Source organism: Podarcis muralis, chromosome 9 (assembly GCF_964188315.1).
Source record: "Podarcis muralis chromosome 9, rPodMur119.hap1.1, whole genome shotgun sequence".
Classification (NCBI taxonomy): domain Eukaryota; kingdom Metazoa; phylum Chordata; class Lepidosauria; order Squamata; family Lacertidae; genus Podarcis; species Podarcis muralis.
Genome location: NC_135663.1, coordinates 4,075,591 through 4,093,612, shown reverse-complemented (window position 1 = coordinate 4,093,612; position 18,022 = coordinate 4,075,591). Strand labels below are relative to the sequence as shown.

Below are 18,022 nucleotides of genomic sequence, written 5' to 3'. Positions count from 1 at the left end.
GGAAAGCAGAGAGGAGTTGGGGTTTTGGCTGAGGACGCAGGACGCAATCAAAAGAGTTTTTTTGCTGAGAGCAGAGATTGGGTTCTGGTAGCTGAATTGGCAGGGAGGGTGCATGTGTGACAGGGGCCAGCCATACAATTGCAACAACACATTTAGTGGCACCACTGGAACTGAGAGGCGCACTCCGGGTTCCTCTGCAATCTTGCAAGCAATGTTGCAAATGCACACAGTCTGTGTTGCGAGCCAGGATGCTTTAGACCGGTGCAATATTCCTGAGTTGCGCTAGCTTACCTTGAGTCATCCCATGGGTTCATCTGGCTTGGCATCATCTATAAGTAACCAAACAATTAAACCCCTGTGTTGCAAACAATTATCAGTAATATCCAAGGCAATACCATGACCAAGTGCAACAATGCAATATCAATATAACCTCTTTATATAGTCTATACGGAACACTGAACAATATGAAAAACCAAATAAACAGAAATCTTATAAATCTCTGAAAGTCACAAAATATGCACTCTTGATGGATTCTCTTGAAAACATAGAACCAAATAAACATAAGTCTTATAAGTTTTTGAAAGTCTTTGTAGGCTATGCAAGTCTCTGAAAGAAGCAGTGGGTCACATTCTTATCTGGTGAAAACAAGCCGTAAAACTTTGTTTTATGACGTCCAACGCTGCCGAAGTGGTCCGCAAAGAGACGTAGTGAACAGTGATTCCAGATATACCCCCTGTTTCGTAGAATTCTTCTACAGCAGAAGGATACGGAAAGGCTTCATAAACCCATCTATGTGGTGAATGGAACTGTGTAACAACAATTGCTATGGAGCAGTGGTCATAAAGTTATGTAACCACTTGGGTCATCGTATTGCCTTGGATATCACTGATAATTGTTTGCAACACAGGGGTTTAATTGTTTGGCATCATCTATGGCAGTGGTCCACAAACTTTCTCAGGCCACCGTCCCCTTGGTTCCACTCATCCCCAGTGCCCCAGACCCTATAAAAAGCATTATTCAAAATTTCCCACTAAGGAAAATAACACCAGGTGTCCGTGGGAAGCTCGGAAGCAGGACCCAAAACAGTGGCACAGTGTTGGTTGCTGGCACCAGTCCATCCCTCTCTGCCAATGTGTCCCCACCCCCATGGGAGCAAAGCAGAGCCATGCTGGGAGAGATCATCAGGGGGTTTGGGTTGGGTGTTCATCAGTATGCAGATGATACCCAGCTCTACCTCTCTTTCAAATCAGAACCAGTGAAGGCGGCGAAGGTCCTGTGTGAGTGTCTGGAGGCGGTTGGAGGATGGATGGCGGCTAACAGATTGAGGTTGAATCCTGACAAGACAGAAGTACTAACTCCCTGGTCCTGAATGGGGTAACTGTGCCCCTGAAGGACCAGGTGCACAGCCTGGGAGTCATTTTGGACTCACAGCTGTCCATGGAGGCACAGGTCCATTCTGTGTCCAGGGCAGCTGTTTATCAGTTCCATCTGGTGCACTGGATCAGACCCTCCCTGCCTGCAGACTGTCTTGCCAGAGTGGTGCATGCTCTGGTTATCTCCCGCTTGGACTACTGCAACATGCTCTCCATGGGGCTACCTTTGAAGGTGACCCGGAAGCTACAACTAATCCAGAATGCGGCAGCTAGACTGGTGACTGGGAGCGGCCGCTGAGACCACATAACACCGGTCTTGAAAGACCTACATTGGCTCCCAGTACGTTTCCGAGCACAATTCAAAGTGTTGGTGCTGCCCTTTAAAGCCCTAAATGGCCTTGGCCCAGTATACCTGAAGGAGCGTCTCCACCCCCATCGTTCAACCCAGACACTGAGGGCCAGCTCTGAGGGCCTTCTGGCAGTTCCCTCCCTGCGAGAAGCCAAGTTACAGGGAACCAGGCAGAGGGCCTTCTCGGTAGTGGCGCCCACCCTGTGGAACGCCCTCCCACCAGATGTCAAAGAGAACAACAACTACCAGACTTTTATAAGACATCTGAAGGCAGCCCTGTTTAGGGAAGCTTTTAATGTTTAACAGACTATTGTATTTTAATACTTTGTTGGAAGCCGCCCAGAGGGGAGGGGTACAAATAATAAATTCTATTCTATTCTGTTTCTCCTGCCTGCCTGCACATGAGGGAGTCCGGCTAGCCGACACGGCCCTTGGTGGGTGGGGAGGAGCACCAGGTGTGTGGGGGCACCTGGTTTGTGCCCGCTCAAAAATTGTGCGCCTGGGGCCATGCTACACCCCTGACCCAAACACAAGAGCAACTTTGCCCTCCTGCGATCAGTGATGTCACAAGCCAGAGTCCTGCACCCAGCCCACCTGCTGTCCTCCCAACAGCTCCTCCTGTTGGTGGATGAGGGCACTGCAAGCTGTGTGTGTTCACCTGTATGTTGAGTCTCCCACGATGGGGTCCGAGGCCCATTCGCTTGTAGCTAGAAGCCCGGAGCTGGTAGTCCTTCACCCTCAGAGACTCGAGGCCCAGCGGGGGGCATTCTGGTTAGAAATGGGAGAGGAAGAGGAGGAGGAGAGTGAGATGGGAGACAGACAGAGAGAGGGGGGAGGAAATCAACAAAATTCTCAAGATATGAGGTTTTCTCCCCAACGATTCCCCTTTGCTGGTGCCTGCTAGATGCCAAACATATCTTGGGAACTGTGGTCTGTTGATGGCGCTAGGAATGGTAACTCTGTGAAGGGTTTTCCACAGTTCCCAGGATTCTTTGCAGGAGGGCATTGATGTGCTATAAATGTTTGGTGTGTCGTCTTCTTCTTCTTTGGCGATCACTCATAGCTGAGTAAGACTGTCTTCCATAGAGTATTGTTAGCCCAGAAATGGAAGCAAGAAGAAATTCCGATGAAGGAAGAATGGCAGATGAAATTAATGGACTATGCAGAATTGGACAAAATGACAGGAAGGATTCGAAGCCTGCGGGACCAGAGATTTACAGAAGATCGGAAGAAGTATATGAATTATTTGAAGAGCAACTGCAATCAACAAATTACGCTAGTAGGACTACAAGAAGTTTTGTAAGGAGAAATATATGAAGTGTTACAAAGTAGGAAAAGATAGAGATATTGGTTATGAGTTTGAAATGTAACAGGGAAAATAAGAAATGCATACTGAGAGATTAGATTGGAAATTTTTCAGACAGGACTGATGGAAGTCAAAAAAATTGAATAAGATGTAAAAGTATGTTTAATTACTGTTGAAATGATATGTTAAAAAACTAATAAAATTATATATGTGTGTGTGTGTCTATCTACCTATCTACCTACCTACCTATCATCTATCTATCTATCATCTATCTATCTATCTATCTATCTATCTATCTATCTATCTATCTCTCTATCTCTCTATCTCTCTATATCTATCTATCTATCTATCTATCTATCTATCTATCTATCTATCTATCTATCTATCTATCATCTATCTATCTATCTAGTCTTCCATAAACATGGTCTTAACAGTAAGTCCGTAAGTGACTGTGGAGGCCAATTCTGGATCCACACGTCCTTCCACAGTGGGGACATTGGTTTCCAAGAGGGAGTTGATCACAGTGAGGATTTGTCAAGCGTGCCTTCCTCTTAGCACGTTTCTCCCTTTCGTCCTGAGTTCGAGTGTCTTCGAAACCCATGACACCTTTGGTAAAGGCCGTTCTCCAATTGGAGCGCTCACAGGCCAGTGTCTGCAATTGGTACAGAGGATGTCTCTCCACGGGGAAGAGAAATAAGTTGAAATCCAAGCCCATGCAAAAGAAATTGAGCAGAGGGGTTTGCTCCTGCCTGTCTCTGTGGGAGCCTGCAATTGTAAGGGGCTGCCGAAACCGCACTGCTGTTTCTTCTATGAGTCTCTTGGATGAGTCAAAAGCACCAGAGCACAGCCTAGGCTTAAGCCGATGAGAAGTCTGACCGCACTCTTTGAAAGTGGGTCTCTCCCCCCTCCTTGCGCTTCCCCACAGCAGCCAGGAGATTATTGTGCAGAACAAGCAGACTGACGCAATCAAGAGGCACATTGGGGGCCAGGATTTGGGGTGTGAGTGTGCATGGATGTGTTATAGAAAAAACCCTCTCCTTTTCCCTTATGGGTTATCTAAGAGCCCCTACAGAGTCCTTAAGTGGGTTCTCTATTGGTAGGAGAAAATAACAGAGGCCAACCAGAGAATATTGAGAAGCAAAGCAGCTAGTAAGCCTGATCTTTATTAACTGTTGCAACAGGGTCACCCCTCACCCCACTCAGGGAGGGAGGAGAGGAACCCCAAACAATGGTGTGCAAGCCCTTATATAGACTTTCGAAACTGCCCACCCTGTAGCCCAAGACCACCCCCTCAAAACATCATACATATATCACAGAAGGTCTACAACAGAAATCCTGCCTGCCAGGATACCTGAAAATGGTCACTGATTGCAGTACCTGGGCAGCCTGGCCAAGATGATAAATACTCACACAAATACACCCTTGAGACAGGATTTGTGAGCAAAAAGACAATGGGAAGGCTTTCCCCATTTGCCTCCCCATTCGCAGTGGTGTCCAAACTTTTTTTAAAGAGGTCCAGATTTGATGAAGTGAAGGTCCGTGAAGGCAGACCAAAGGGCTGACCAAAGTTATTAACCTGTTTTTAGGATTGATTTTTATGATTTTACACCAAAGTTGTTGAGCTTTTTTTTAGGATTGAAGTTGTTGAGGGATTGTTGTAGTTGTTTAGTCGTGTCCGATTCTTCATGACCCCATAGACCAGAGCATGCCAGGCACTCTTTTCCAGGGAGTCTTCTCTTCTCATGAGGTGGCCAAAGTCTTGATTTTCCTATTTTTTTTGATTTTCCAAATATAACAAAATGAAGAAGAAGAAGAAGAAAAACCGGGGTGGGGGGGGGATCATAACCAAATTAAACCATAATTTTTTGGTCGACTTCCCTCCACTCCCCCTCTTGGTTCCATTATTATATACTTGCTCATGCACGTCCATAAAACCTTATATACTTAATAATCCAATTTTAAAATCTTCTTCATCTTATTACAAATGACTTTTAAAAGTTGAATGAATTTTATTATTTCGGTCACAGACCAGTTCCAGCCCACATACAATATCAAGGAAGTCATAAAACACAAACGGGATACATTTGAATTTGCAATTAGGTATAACAGGGACACTACAGATATAGCAACAGTTAAAAACTATATAAATTAAAACTTAGTCACTAACATATAACCTAAAATTATCATTTAAAACCTTTTTTCATTATGATAGCACAGCTTGCTAAGTTTTATGGCAATCACACAGAATTTGGCTACCCTTAATGTGATCTTGGACGTGGGTGGCGCTGTGGGTAAAAGCCTCAGCGCCTAGGGCTTGCCGATCGAAAGGTCGGCGGTTCGAATCCCCGCGGCGGGGTGCGCTCCCGTTGCTCGGTCCCAGCGCCTGCCAACCTAGCAGTTCGAAAGCACCCCCGGGTGCAAGTAGATAAATAGGGACCGTTTACTAGCGGGAAGGTAAACGGCGTTTCCGTGTGCGGCTCTGGCTCGCCAGAGCAGCGATGTCACGCTGGCCACGTGACCTGGAAGTGTCTCTGGACAGCGCTGGCCCCTGGCCTCTTGAGTGAGATGGGTGCACAACCCCAGAGTCTGGCAAGACTGGCCCGTACGGGCAGGGGTACCTTTACCTTTAATGTGATCTCAGGAGCCTTGTCCTCTACCAGGGATTTTAGACATTGAAGTTTGGATTCATTTGGAGATTTTTGTATAGCAGGGATAATAAATATGAAGTGTATATCCCCGTAGGAACGGCAGCGTAACAAGGCATGAGAGACAGTTTCTACCTCCATCAAGCCGCAGGGGCAGACTCGTTCCGCATATGGTTTACCCTCAAATCTGCCCTGCAATAAGGCAGATGGCAGCACGGTGAATCTAGAGAGGGTAAGTGACCGTCTGTATTTAGGTAGGTATTCGTAATTTTGACAAATAATTTGCTGGGTTAAATCCTCTCCCATTATCTTTTATTGCTGGGTGTTTATTCATCTCGCTCACGTGGCACTTTTAAAAGTTATACTAACTTTTCTCTTATTCTATTTCACCTCTCACTCGCGTTTTCTCCAAACTGAAAAGCCTCAAAACGTTGAAACTTTCCCCCTTTTCTGAATCTCTTCCAAATGCCAAAACCGGAGGGGAAATAGTTTCACGCACCCCTCTCTCCTCCCCCATTCCCACTCTGCCTCTGCCACCGATAAAATGAAATCCAAATTCTGCCGCACAGTCTGCGCTCGGAGCCAATTGTGCAGTCAGCTGACCTTTCCAGCTGGCAAGGAATCCTGCACCCTGACCAGCCCAGTCACATGAGCCGATGTTCCTTGGGCAAAGCCATGCACAGCTCTGGGTGTTGCGCAACTCTTAAAGGCGCAGGAGCCTTGTCGTCCGTCTGTCCCCGCATCTGCTATAGGAGTTCTAAGGTCTCATATATATAAATGATATGTTCATAAAGTTACAAGGCAAACACATAAACCACGTGTCTGAAATAGTACAGGAGAGCAATCCTGAAGCTAGGTATTTTGACTCTTCCAGTGACTTCAAATATTCCTCTGCAGCAGGCATATCCAAAGTCTGTTTCGGGGCCTAATTATGGTCCAGCTCTCACTTCCATACCTCACTACTGGGAAAACCATAGCTTGAACTATACGGACCTTTGTTGGCAAGGTGATGTCTTAAAAAGCAGAGACATCACCTTGCCAACAAAGGTCCGTGTAGTTCAAGCTATGGTTTTCCCAGTAGTGATGCATGGAAGTGAGGACCATAAAGAAGGCTGATTGCCGAAGAATTGATGCTTTTGAATTCTGGTGCTGGAGGAGACTCTTGAGAGTCCCATGGACTGCAAGAAGATCCACCCTCTCCATTCTGAAGGAAATCAGCCCTGAGTGCTCACTGGAAGGACAGATCCTGAAGCTGAGGCTCCAAGACTTTGGCCTCCTCATGAGAAGAGAAGACTCCCTGGAAAAGACCCTGATGCTGGGAAAGATGGAGGGCGCAAGGAGAAGGGGACGACAGAGGACGAGATGGTTGGATAGTGTTTTCGAAACTACCAGCATGACCAAACTGTGGGAGGCAGTGGAAGACAGGAGTGCCTGGCGTGCTCTGGTCCAGGGGGTCACGAAGAGTCGGACACGACTAAACGACTAAACAACAACAACAAATTTCTACCCTGACATGGGTGTCTTGGGGTTGTGTGAATGGTCCCTTTTCTCTTTGCTCCGAGCTCAGCAAGAACCCTTCCCCTTTCCTGGCCAACTTGGCATGTGCACATCTACAGAGGCGATGCCAGGGAGCAGGGAGGGTGCATTCCCTGCCAGTGTTTCGCCTGGCACGGCCAAACACACATGAGCTCTCAATGCCAAACAAAGCCTCCAAACCTCCCCGGGGCAAAGAATAACAGAGCCGGCTTTCCAAGGGTAACTGGAGGGAGCCTGAGCCCTTAGGAAATCCAAAGACACCTTTATGTAAGAAGTTTTAAAGTCAGGGCAAATGCATTTGCCAGGGTGCCCTAAAGGGACAGCTGCTGTTTTCTATGGATGTGTGTTGAGTATGTTCAGGTGGGAGTCTGTTTGCCTGACCTATATGCGCAGGATTTGTGTTGCGTGAGGTTCTGGGCTCCACCAACAAGCCGCAGCCGTTGGCCTTGTGGCTGCTCTGGAAAAAGGGCTAGAAACTATGTTGCAGGAATTTGGAAGTATAGGTTGGGGGTGGGAGGGTGTTTGCCCCTCCAGCAGATATCATGCACATGCAGCCCACTTCCAAAATCAGCACAATCGCTTTTTTGACTTTTGTGATTTGTCCTCACAAAACACTTCATCACAGTTTCTTCCTATCTGTTCAAAGGGCCTCTGCTGCACGATACCAAATGTAAGAATTCACTGATCAATGTATCTATGTACTGGCTTACAGGGAAAACTTCAGAAATTGATATAGACATGTGAGCTCAGCTACTCAGCTGCCCCTCTGCCTGAGTGATAATCCCTGGCATCCTGATACCTGAGTTCCAGACATAAGAAACATTCCAGAAATAACAAACCCAGATGAAGACAAAAGGGTGTGATTAATTTGGCTGGGAAACAGGGAAATGTAAATATCTTTTTTGTTACACTTGATGGGTGTTTAGTGGAGGTCAAGGAGAACCATGGAACAGGGTCTAGGATGCTCAGACAGCTTCCGAGACATGTGGCCAGCATGACTAAGCTGCTTCTGGCAAACCAGAGCAGCGCATGGAAATGCCGTTTACCTTCCTGCCGGAGAGGTACATATTTAACTACTTGCACTTTGACGTGCTTTCGAACTGCTAAGTTGGCAGGAGCAGGGACCCAGCAATGGGAGCTCACCCCGTGGCGGGGATTCGAACCGCCGACCTTCTGATCGGCAAGTCCTAGGCTCTGTGGTTTAACCCACAGCGCCACCTGCGTCCCAACATGGGGATTAGCAGCTAATAAAAGTTTGGGGGCTCTTTTGTTTGGGGCTTCCATCTTGTTCCACCTGGTGGCAGGTGGGAGTCCTGTGGTGACAGTCTTCAATAAAGGCCAAGCCTACTGGCTGCTGTTTTGCTCTGGTATTCCTGGCTGGTGTCCTTGTTTTTTTTCCAAGGGAGCCCTCAGTTTTCTCCGCTAACAATCTAGTCTAACCCCCTGCAATACAGGAATCTCAACTAAAGCATCCATGGCAGATGGCTTACCTGAGGCTTCTTTGGCAGCTCTTTCCTGGGGGGAAAGTTTGACTTTCTTCTTCACCACCTTCTTCTTCACAACCTTCTTCACAACTGGAGAAAGACAAAGCCATACGTTTTTGTTTGTTTAGTTGCTGATTTATGCTGTTTTTAAGTCACATTTTAATCAATGTTTTATATTTCCTGTTAGCCACCCTGAGCCCAGTTTTTAAACCAGGAAGGGCGGGGTATAAATAAAATTTTATTATTATTATTAGTAGTAGTTCAAAATATTTATGCACTGCTTCATTGTAGAAAAAGAAGAAAAAAGACAGAAACCATCTCTCAGAACAGTTTACAAAAAAAAAGATAAAACGACATTATCAATAAGAAGAAATATAAGAGCAGCAATTTAAGTTGAAATAACAAGGGGCTAAAAAGAGTTTAAAACTCACACCGACTTTTTAAACATCTGGACTGGTTTACCAAAATAAGGATGTCTTTAGCAGGCACCGAAAAGGATACAGTGAAGGTACCTGCCTGATATCAAGTGGCAGGGAGTTCCCTAGGTGCTGCCACACTTTAAAGTATTGAATTCTTGCCAATGTGGAATGGGTAGGAAGTGGCTCCTTTTGGTGATTGGAGTAGCACTGTGGGCACATGCTGGGCAAAGCGATCACACAGGTAAACTGGCTCTAGGTTGTTAAGGGCTTCATATACAGTGGTATCTTGGTACTCAAACACCTTGGTTCTTAAACACCAAAAACCCGGAAGTAAGTGTTCTGGTTTTGGAACGTTTTTCAGAAGCCGAACATCCGATGTGGTTATCTGCTATTGTTTCTGGGGAGCATGCACCAATCAGAACCTACACCTTGGTTTTCGAACATGTCAGAAGTCAAACAGACTTCTGGAACAGACTGCAAGAAGATCAAACCTCTCCATTCTGAAGAAACTCAGCCCTGAGTGCTCACTGGAAGGACAGATCCTGAAGCTGAGGCTCCAAGACTTTGGCCACCTCATGAGAAGAGAAGACTCCCTGGAAAAGACCCTGATGTTGGGAAAGATGGAGGGCGCAAGGAGAAGTGGATGACAGAGGACGAGATGGTGGGACAGTGTTCTTGAAGCTACCAGCATGAGTTTGGAGCAAACTGCGGGAGGCAGTGGAAGACAGGAGTGCCTGGGGTGCTTTGGTCCAGGGGGTAATGAAGAGTCGGACACGAGTAAACAACAAACAACAACATTACTTCCCTTGATCTGGATCCTAAACCTCTGTTGATGCTGTCTAGAATACCATTAGCTTTTTTTGCTGCTGCATCACACAGCTGACTCATGTTTAGCTTGTGGTCTACTAAAACCCCTCAATCCTTTTCCCACGTCCTGCCGTCAAGCCAGGAGTGTCCTGTCCCCCCCAAAATACTATATATTTTTGCAGCTGGTTCTTCCTGCGTAAGTGTGGAACCTTGAAATCCTGTGCAGGAAGTTTTCCCCCTTGCATGCATGCGAATGAAAAGGGTTTCCTTTCTTCCTTTGGCAAAACCTTCCCTCCCACACCCCCAGCAGCCCTGCAGCCCCACGCTGTGGAACAGGATGCAGGAGGCCCCCACAAACAGTGCCTGCTCTGTGCAAGCTCAGCTCTCTGGCTCAGCTCCATCAGATCCAGCCGCTTTCCTTCAACCAACCCCCTTCGGAGAGGCGAAGCGAAGCAAGGAAGCCAGCTTGCATCCGCAGCACCAGGCGCGGCGTGGGAGCCTGGAGCGGAGAGAGCCAGCCAGCCAGCCAGCTATCAGACAGGGAAGAAAGCCTTTCGAGGAATGCAGCCTCCCTTCTGTGACACAGTTGGTCAGTTAGTTACCAAAAAATTCACGCATCCACTGTTTCGTGGGGCCGCAATGGCGCAAAAATGTGGTTACAAAGCACGGATCCACATGGATTCTCAGGATTTTTGCATTGGGTCACCCCAAATTCACCATCAGATCACATAGCATGTCCATGGCTATAGCCTGCACCAAAAAATCACTCATCCACTGTTTCGTGGGGCTGCAATGGCGCAAAAATGTGGTTACAAAGCACGGATCCACATGGATCCTCAGGATTATTGCATTGGGCTACCCCAAAATCACCGTCAAATCACATGTCTGTGGCCACAGCATGAACCACAAAAATCATACATCCACTGTTTCGTTCAGAATATATATTTTTTCTTGTTTTCCTCCTCTAAAAACTAGGTGCGTCTTATGGTCAGGTGTGTCTTATGGAGCGAAAAATACATAAGTATTTTTATTTATTTATTTGATTTGGGGAAGGCAGCTGCCCCCCCCCGCTCCTGGCTACGCCCATGTCTGTTTTGCATATGAAAAAAAATATTTAGGGTCATATATATGGGATCAAGTCAGAAACTGGGATGGCTTCTGTAATTCCTGGAAAATGGGGGCACTCAGAGGGTACGTCAGTGGTAGATCATTTGCTCTGCATGCAGAAGGTGCCAGGTTCAATGCCCAGTATCTTCCTGTCTGAAAAACCACTGCCAGTCAGTGTAGACATTATTGGGCTAGATAGGCCAATGGATCAGTGTAAGGCAGCTTGCAGGCGTGGAGGGTAGCAGCTGCTACATCAGAAGCCTCCTTGTGGCAGCTTCGCCTTCTGTTCTCATGCCAAGTTTGCAAATGCAGAGTCAGCAGAAGGGTGGCATCCCCTGGCACCGGGATGCCTGCAGCTCTTGGCGGTCTGTGCAGCCGGGCGGCCTGCCACGACCCACCCCCTCCTAGCAGCACCAGGATTTGCAAAGCAAGCAGTAGGTAGGTCAGCTTAAAACACTGCAAAGCCGCCTGTGGTTTGTGCAAAGGTGCCCCACATAACACGGAGACCCCTTGCGTAACACCATAAAGGCATGCTGGTCATGCCAATACATTAACATCATTGGTGAGGCTCGTTTGACAACACTGAAAAACAAGGGCTTTAGTGCAATTGACCCAGTCCTGTAGAACTCTCTGCCACTGGAGATGCAGCGGGCAACTTCTGCGCCCAATTTTAAACACCGTTGAAAATGCTTCTGTTCCTCCAGGCAATTCAGAAGACATCCTTCCCCAATGGTGAATTTAATGTTTGTTTATAACTCTTCAATATACGGCGTGGCTTATGGCTTTTTTTACATGGAAGAGAGGTCTGTAAATATTCTTGTAAATATAGATGAATGAAGTGCAAACAGTGTCACAGAGGTCCATAAAGCGCAGGACACGCGGAAACGGTTAGCGGTTGAACGCAAATATATGTGAATGACGCTGCAAAACAACACAGGCCAGTGTGGTTACACTGCAAAACACACCACACGGCACGTGCCATGACCCAGAATTGCAAAATGCCCAACTAAGGTCTGCAAAACTCGACACTGGTTTTGCACACCGCAATTCCCTCCCGGTAGCAAAGTACCATCCAGACAACACTTTGACCACCACAACAAGACACTCTCCCTTCATCACAAGACACAGACCTTATCCCTCAGCGTAACAACGCAAAGCTCTCATCATGTGAGGAACTCTTTATATAAAGAAGCTTCTGGTCAGTTATTGTGATGACTGAATCCATTATGTTCCATGTTTGTGGTATACAAGAATATGGTATGTAAATCTATTGTTTAATGTTTATGTTATGTTACTTAATTTTGCATAAAATTACATTACATTATGTTCGTTTATATAACCCAGAGTATGCACAGCTGACGAAGCCTGGTTGGGCGAAACAAGGAATTATCCTGGAATCCTTGTCTTATTTTCTGCATGTGCCATACAGTGGTGCCTCGCAAGACGAAATTAATTCGTTCCGCAAGTCTCTTCGTCTTGCGAGTTTTTCGTCTTGCGATGCACGGTTTCCCATAGGAATGCATTGAAAATCAATTAATGCGTTCCTAGGGAAACTGCCTTCAGACCAGGTCCGGGGACAGTCTGTCCCCCGACCTCTTCTGAAGGCTGGGGGGGGGGGGGACAAGGGCTTTTCTTCCCACCCCCAGCATTTTAAAAAACCCCGGGACAGCGGAGGACTTCTCCGCTGTCCGGGGCAATCTTAAAATGCTGGCGGGCGGCATTTTAAAATCGCCCCGGGACAGCGGAGGACTTCTCCGCTGTCCGGGGCGATTTAAAAGCCCCTGGGAAGGCAGGCAGGGGGGACAAAGATTTTCGCCCCCCGCCCGCCTTCAGAAGAGGTCCTGGACCTCTTCTGAAGGCGGGCGGGGGTGAAAGTCTTTGCTCCCCCCTGCCTGCCTTCCCGGGAGAGCGAAGAAAGGCAGCGCGTTTCTCCGCTGTCTCGGATGGCTTTTGAAGGCAGGCAGGGGGGAGCAAAGACTTTCGCCCCCCGCCCGCCTTCAGAAGAGGTCCTGGACCTCTTCTGAAGGCGGGCGGGGGGCGAAAGTCTTTGCTCCCCCCCCTTCAAAAGCTGTCCTGGACAGGCTTCGCGGACCTCTCCGCAAGCAGCGGGAGCGCTCCCGCTGCTTGCGGAGAGTTGCCAGCATGCCGAAGCCTGCGCGCGCTGAGATCAGCGCGCCCAGGCTTCGCGGCCCCGCCGCCCGGCATCGGAGCTTGGTTCCGATGCTGGGCGGCGGGAGGAGGCGTCCCCGCCCCGCCGCCCGGCATCGGAGCTTGGTTCCGAAGCCGGGCGGCGGGAGGAGTTCCGAGGACAGTGGGGAAGACGCGCTGCGCTTCCCCGCTGTCCCGGAGATTTCCCTATGGGCTTTCGTCTTGCGAAGCAAGCCCATAGGGAAATTCGTTTTGCGAAGCGCCTCCAAAACGGAAAACCCTTTCGTCTAGCGGGTTTTCCGTCTTGCGAGGCGTTCGTCTTGTGGGGTACCACTGTACTTTCAAGTTTTTCATCTGATACTTACAAGGAATGCTAGAATTCTCAAAAGCATCGACACGTGGAACACTACAAGATTGATATAAGCATTCCGCATCGTGGTTATTGCTAATATAAGAACTGAATAGACTCCTGATCAGTCCGCTGGACTTTAATTACAGTGGTACCTCGGGTTACATACGCTTCAGGTTACATATGTTTCAGGTTACAGACTCCGCTAACCCAGAAATAGTACCTTGGGTTAAGAACTTTGCTTCAGAATGAGAACAGAAATCGTGCAGTAGCGGCGCGGTGGCAGCAGGAGGTCCCATTAGCTAAAGTGGTGCTTCAGGTTAAGAACAGTTTCAGGTTAAGAACGGACCTCTGGAATGAATTAAGTACTTAACCCGAGGTACCACTGTACTCAGAATATGTTCCGCTCATATGATAATGTGGTCTATGGAATTACATATTGTGACATGCTATGTTGAATTGTTTTTGAAATAGAAGTTATACGGTTACATACGGCCTGTTACTTTGTGTGTGTCATTACCAGAACTGGAACTATTTGCATCAAATGGCAGCACGTTCCGTACTCAAAATAGATAAGTAAATGGGATTGCCTAGCGCTGCACAATGTAAGCCTCCCAACGCCTCACCCTCGCAGGATTGACGTCCAGCCCTGCAGAGCTTGCGCATGAGGCCCCCTAAGGATGGCAAAACATTCATTCCCCTTTCTCCCAAGCACAATGCACACCACAAAAAAGGCACACCAGGAGCCAGGGGAAAGGTGACAATCCACACACACTGAGAGCGATAATCATACAGTTGGAAGGGACCCAAGGGTCATCTAGCTCAACCCCCTGCAATGCAGGAATCTTTTGCCCAACGTGGGGATTCGAACCCACGACCCTGAGATTAAGAGTCTCCCGCCCTACCGACTGAGCCATCTCAGCTACACACACACACACACACACACACACACACACACAGTCATTTGCTTCACACTTTTGACAGTGGGACGGACTCCCTATGAAGATGGCAAGCTCTCCTTCGCTGGAGGTTTTTGAACAAGAGATGCGATGGCCATCTGCCAGGGATTCTTTGATTCCTGCACTGTGTTCCGTCCAACTTTACAATTCTATGGTTCTGTGCCTCTTAATTTTAACCCAACGTTCTCCTGTGGCACTTGGGTGACAAGCTGTACAGCTAGTATCTCTGGCCTGAACCCTGTGTAGAAATTAATTCTCGCAGGGGGTTGGACTAGAGAACCTTTGGGGGTCCGTCCCCCCCAGCTCTACAGTTCTAGGATGTTGTTTCCCAACACGGAGCTCGACACAGGTAAACCCTAACCTGCGAACGACCCTACCCTTGCATTTACAAGGAGATCATCTGACACGGCCAGGGGGACCCTTTCTGACACCCAAACAGCCATTCACACGTTCTCTGGGCTCCTCCCGGATGTTGCGGCAGAGTGATGATAATTCCAGAAAGCTGGATTCTAACCAGCTTTTCATTTTCCTTGCTGGGGGCGGCTCACCAACAAAGACCAGTTACATAAATCTCCCAAGAGGAAGCTCTGCACCCTCAAACTGTCCGCTGGACTTTGAGAAAACTCCGGTGTCTTTGCAAAATCCTTGCAGTGGCGCGGTCCATCGCCTGACTTCCAAACCTTGCACCCAACAAACTTCTCAGCGCACCCACAATCTCCCTTTCAGAAAGACCCCCCCCCCCCCTGTGCGTAAAGAGGCAATGAATACCCGTACCTTTCTTCCCAAGAACCGGCTTCTCCGTGGCCACCCTGGTCTTCTGGGCTTGGCTGGTGGTAGCAAAGGGCGCTTCCTTGCCCTGTCTGCCAGGTGTGACTGTGGTCCTGAGGTTAGCAGGTGAGGTGAGCTCTGGACGGGCTGTTCCCCCCACCTGCTTTCTCCTGGAGGGCACAGGTGAGGTGGAAGGTGCCCTGGGGAGCGCTGCTGTCACCTGGCTTGCTGCGGTGGGGCTCTTGCTGGGCTTGCGTTGCAGGAGGGTGGGGGCGGCCGTGCGGGGGGCCCCATCCACCACGCTGGGGGCCCAAGCTGCCAGGCAGATGGCAAGGAGAGGCAGAGAGAGACGGAGCATTTTCTCTCCCTGCAAACTTCACACTTCCCAGATTTATAATCTCCAAGCTCTGTTTCTCCTTCTCTCTCTTTTGATGCTGCTCCCCTCTTTCCCTTTTGTCAGATTCCCTCCCCCTCTGCACATTCCTTTTTATTTCCATACATGTACCGCATTGTCAGGAATAGCCGGGACCCGCAAAAAACCCTCGGCACTCCACGCCCCCTCCTCCCCCTCGGCTCCTCCAAATTTTCCAATTCATCCGCGCTTGGCATTCCTCTCTGGGTTTCCTCCTTCATGCAACGGTGTAGTTAAGACTATGGAACTGGTTCCCACAAGAGGCCACCAACTTGGAAAAAGGATTGGACAGATTCGTGGAGGAAAAGATCCAGGATGACTTTCCTCTGCCCTGCACAGTTATTATTAAAGATTTTCTTGATTTACAATGGTGTTTGCAATGTCTCTCTCTTGTATCCCCCCCCCCCATGTAACATTTTTACAAATCAGTTTCATTTGTTGTACATTAGTAAGAAAAGAGGGAAAGACGTGGTTTGTTGTTTAGTCGTTTAGTCGTGTCCGCCTCTTCGTGACCCCATGGACCAGAGCATGCCAGGCCCTCCTGTCTTCCACTGCCTCCCGCAGTTTGGTCAAACTCATGCTGGTAGCTTCGAGAACATTGTCCCACCATCTCGTCCTCTGTCGTCCCCTTCTCCTTGTGCCCTCCATCTTTCCCAACATCAGGGTCTTTTCCAGGGAGTCTTCTCTTCTCATGAGGTGGCCAAAGTCTTGGAGTCTCAGCTTCACGATCTGTCCTTCCAGTGAGCACTCAGGGCTGATTTCCTTCAGAATGGAGAGGTTGGATCTTCTTGCAGTCCATGGGACTCTCAAGAGTCTCCTCCAGCACCAGAATTCAGAAGCATCAATTATTCGGCGTTCAGCCTTCTTTATGGTCCAGCTCTCACTTCCATACATCACAACTGGGAAAACCAGAGCTTTAGAAAGAGGTGGAGTGTGTGTGGGGGGGGAGATGGGTTGGGTGGCGATGTTTCTATTTTACTTACTATATGTAGGGTTTGGTGTCAGCGTTGCTTGTGCAGGTTCTTTGCTGTTCGCTTGTGTTGCTTTGGTGGTGAGAGAGGTTGGGGTTGGCCCAGGGTGTGGTTATTCATTGGCTGTGGTGGTCTTTGTTTTCATGTGTGAGTGGGGTGGGTGGGTGTTTTGGATCATGTTAGGCATAATTATTTGTATGCTATTGGTGGATTCTTTTCATTGTCTTGTTGGGCTGTGTATGTGATGAAGGGGAGCCATACCGGGGTGAAGGCGTCTTCTTCTATTTGACCCCGCGTCAGTTTCAGTTTATTGGTTAATTTTTCTAGTAGGGCTGTTTCTCATACTGTTTGGTACCATTGGTCCATGCTTACTCCTGACAGGTCTCTCCAGTGTCTGGTTATGCTGTTTCTGGCTGCTGAAAATAGGTGGGTTATGAATTCTTTGTGGTGTAGAGGTGTATTATTGTCTTGGAAGATGTTTAGTAGGGCCGATTCTGGAGTGATGTCTAATACATATTTCTCATACGGCTGTTGTCCAGAATAGTTGGATTTTGGGGCACTCCCACCACATGTGGAGGTATGTGCCTGTGGAGGTGCACCCTCTCCAGCATTTTGGTGAGGTTCCTGGGCGTTTTAGTGCTAGTTTTCTTGGTGTTAGGTACCACCTATAGGTGAGTTTCAGAGTGAGTTCTTTTCTTTTCATTCATATGGATTTACAGGGGGGTTTAGACCATATTCTGGTCCATTGAGTGGGGTTAATCTCATAGCCTATGTTATCCTCCCATTCCTTTTTGATTGCGTCTAGGGAGTTTGTGGGATTTTGGAGTAGTATTTTGTATATTGCGGATACCATCCTTCTACCGTGTTGGAGGCAGCAGTGCTTCTGAGTGGCAGAGGGAGGAGAGAGATGCTTATGTGCTTGCAGGTTTCTCAGAAGAGGCACGTGGATACAGTGACATAGTGGGAGGGACAGGGGGGACATGGCCCCGGGTGCAAAATTCTGAGGGGGTGCAACGATGCGCCTCCAAGCATGCTTCTGCAGGGATACCTGTCGGGGGGCTGCTGCCACTGCTACTGGGGGCCCCAGTCCCTGGCTCCCTGCCCTTCCCTGCTTGCAGTCAGGAGTCTCTGGGCCTGGCCTTGCTGCCACATCCCCAGCAGATGCTGGCAATTGTGGAGGCTCCCTGCACATTTCTGAGGCCAAGCTGCCCTTCAGTCTCCAGGCCTCCTCTCTCAATGGCTGCCTAGCTAGCGCTCGCTCGCCCCTCACTCTGTGCATCACAGGCCCACAGGTGTGGGGGCAGGTGTAGAGGTGGACAAGGGGTGACCCCAGCATGACCTGGCCCAGTGCTCTTCTCCATGGGCATGGAGGGGGGGATTTGCTTGCTA

The 18,022-nt window shown here is 48.5% G+C and overlaps 1 protein-coding gene across 1 annotated transcript in view; it reads right to left on the bottom strand.

Moving 5' to 3' along the window:
• The window catches only part of CPXM1 (carboxypeptidase X, M14 family member 1), a 34,089-nt gene extending 18,370 nt beyond the window's left edge, over nt 1–15,719 (bottom strand). The window contains exons 1-3 of the mRNA XM_028744342.2: nt 15,257–15,719; nt 8,700–8,783; nt 2,381–2,490 (exon numbers count right to left, since the gene is read on the bottom strand). Of these exons, the coding sequence (XP_028600175.2) occupies nt 2,381–2,490; nt 8,700–8,783; nt 15,257–15,608 (546 nt within the window). The 5' untranslated portion in view covers nt 15,609–15,719. The remainder of the gene's footprint in view (nt 1–2,380; nt 2,491–8,699; nt 8,784–15,256) is intronic.
• Nucleotides 15,720–18,022: the final 2,303 nt, after the last annotated feature.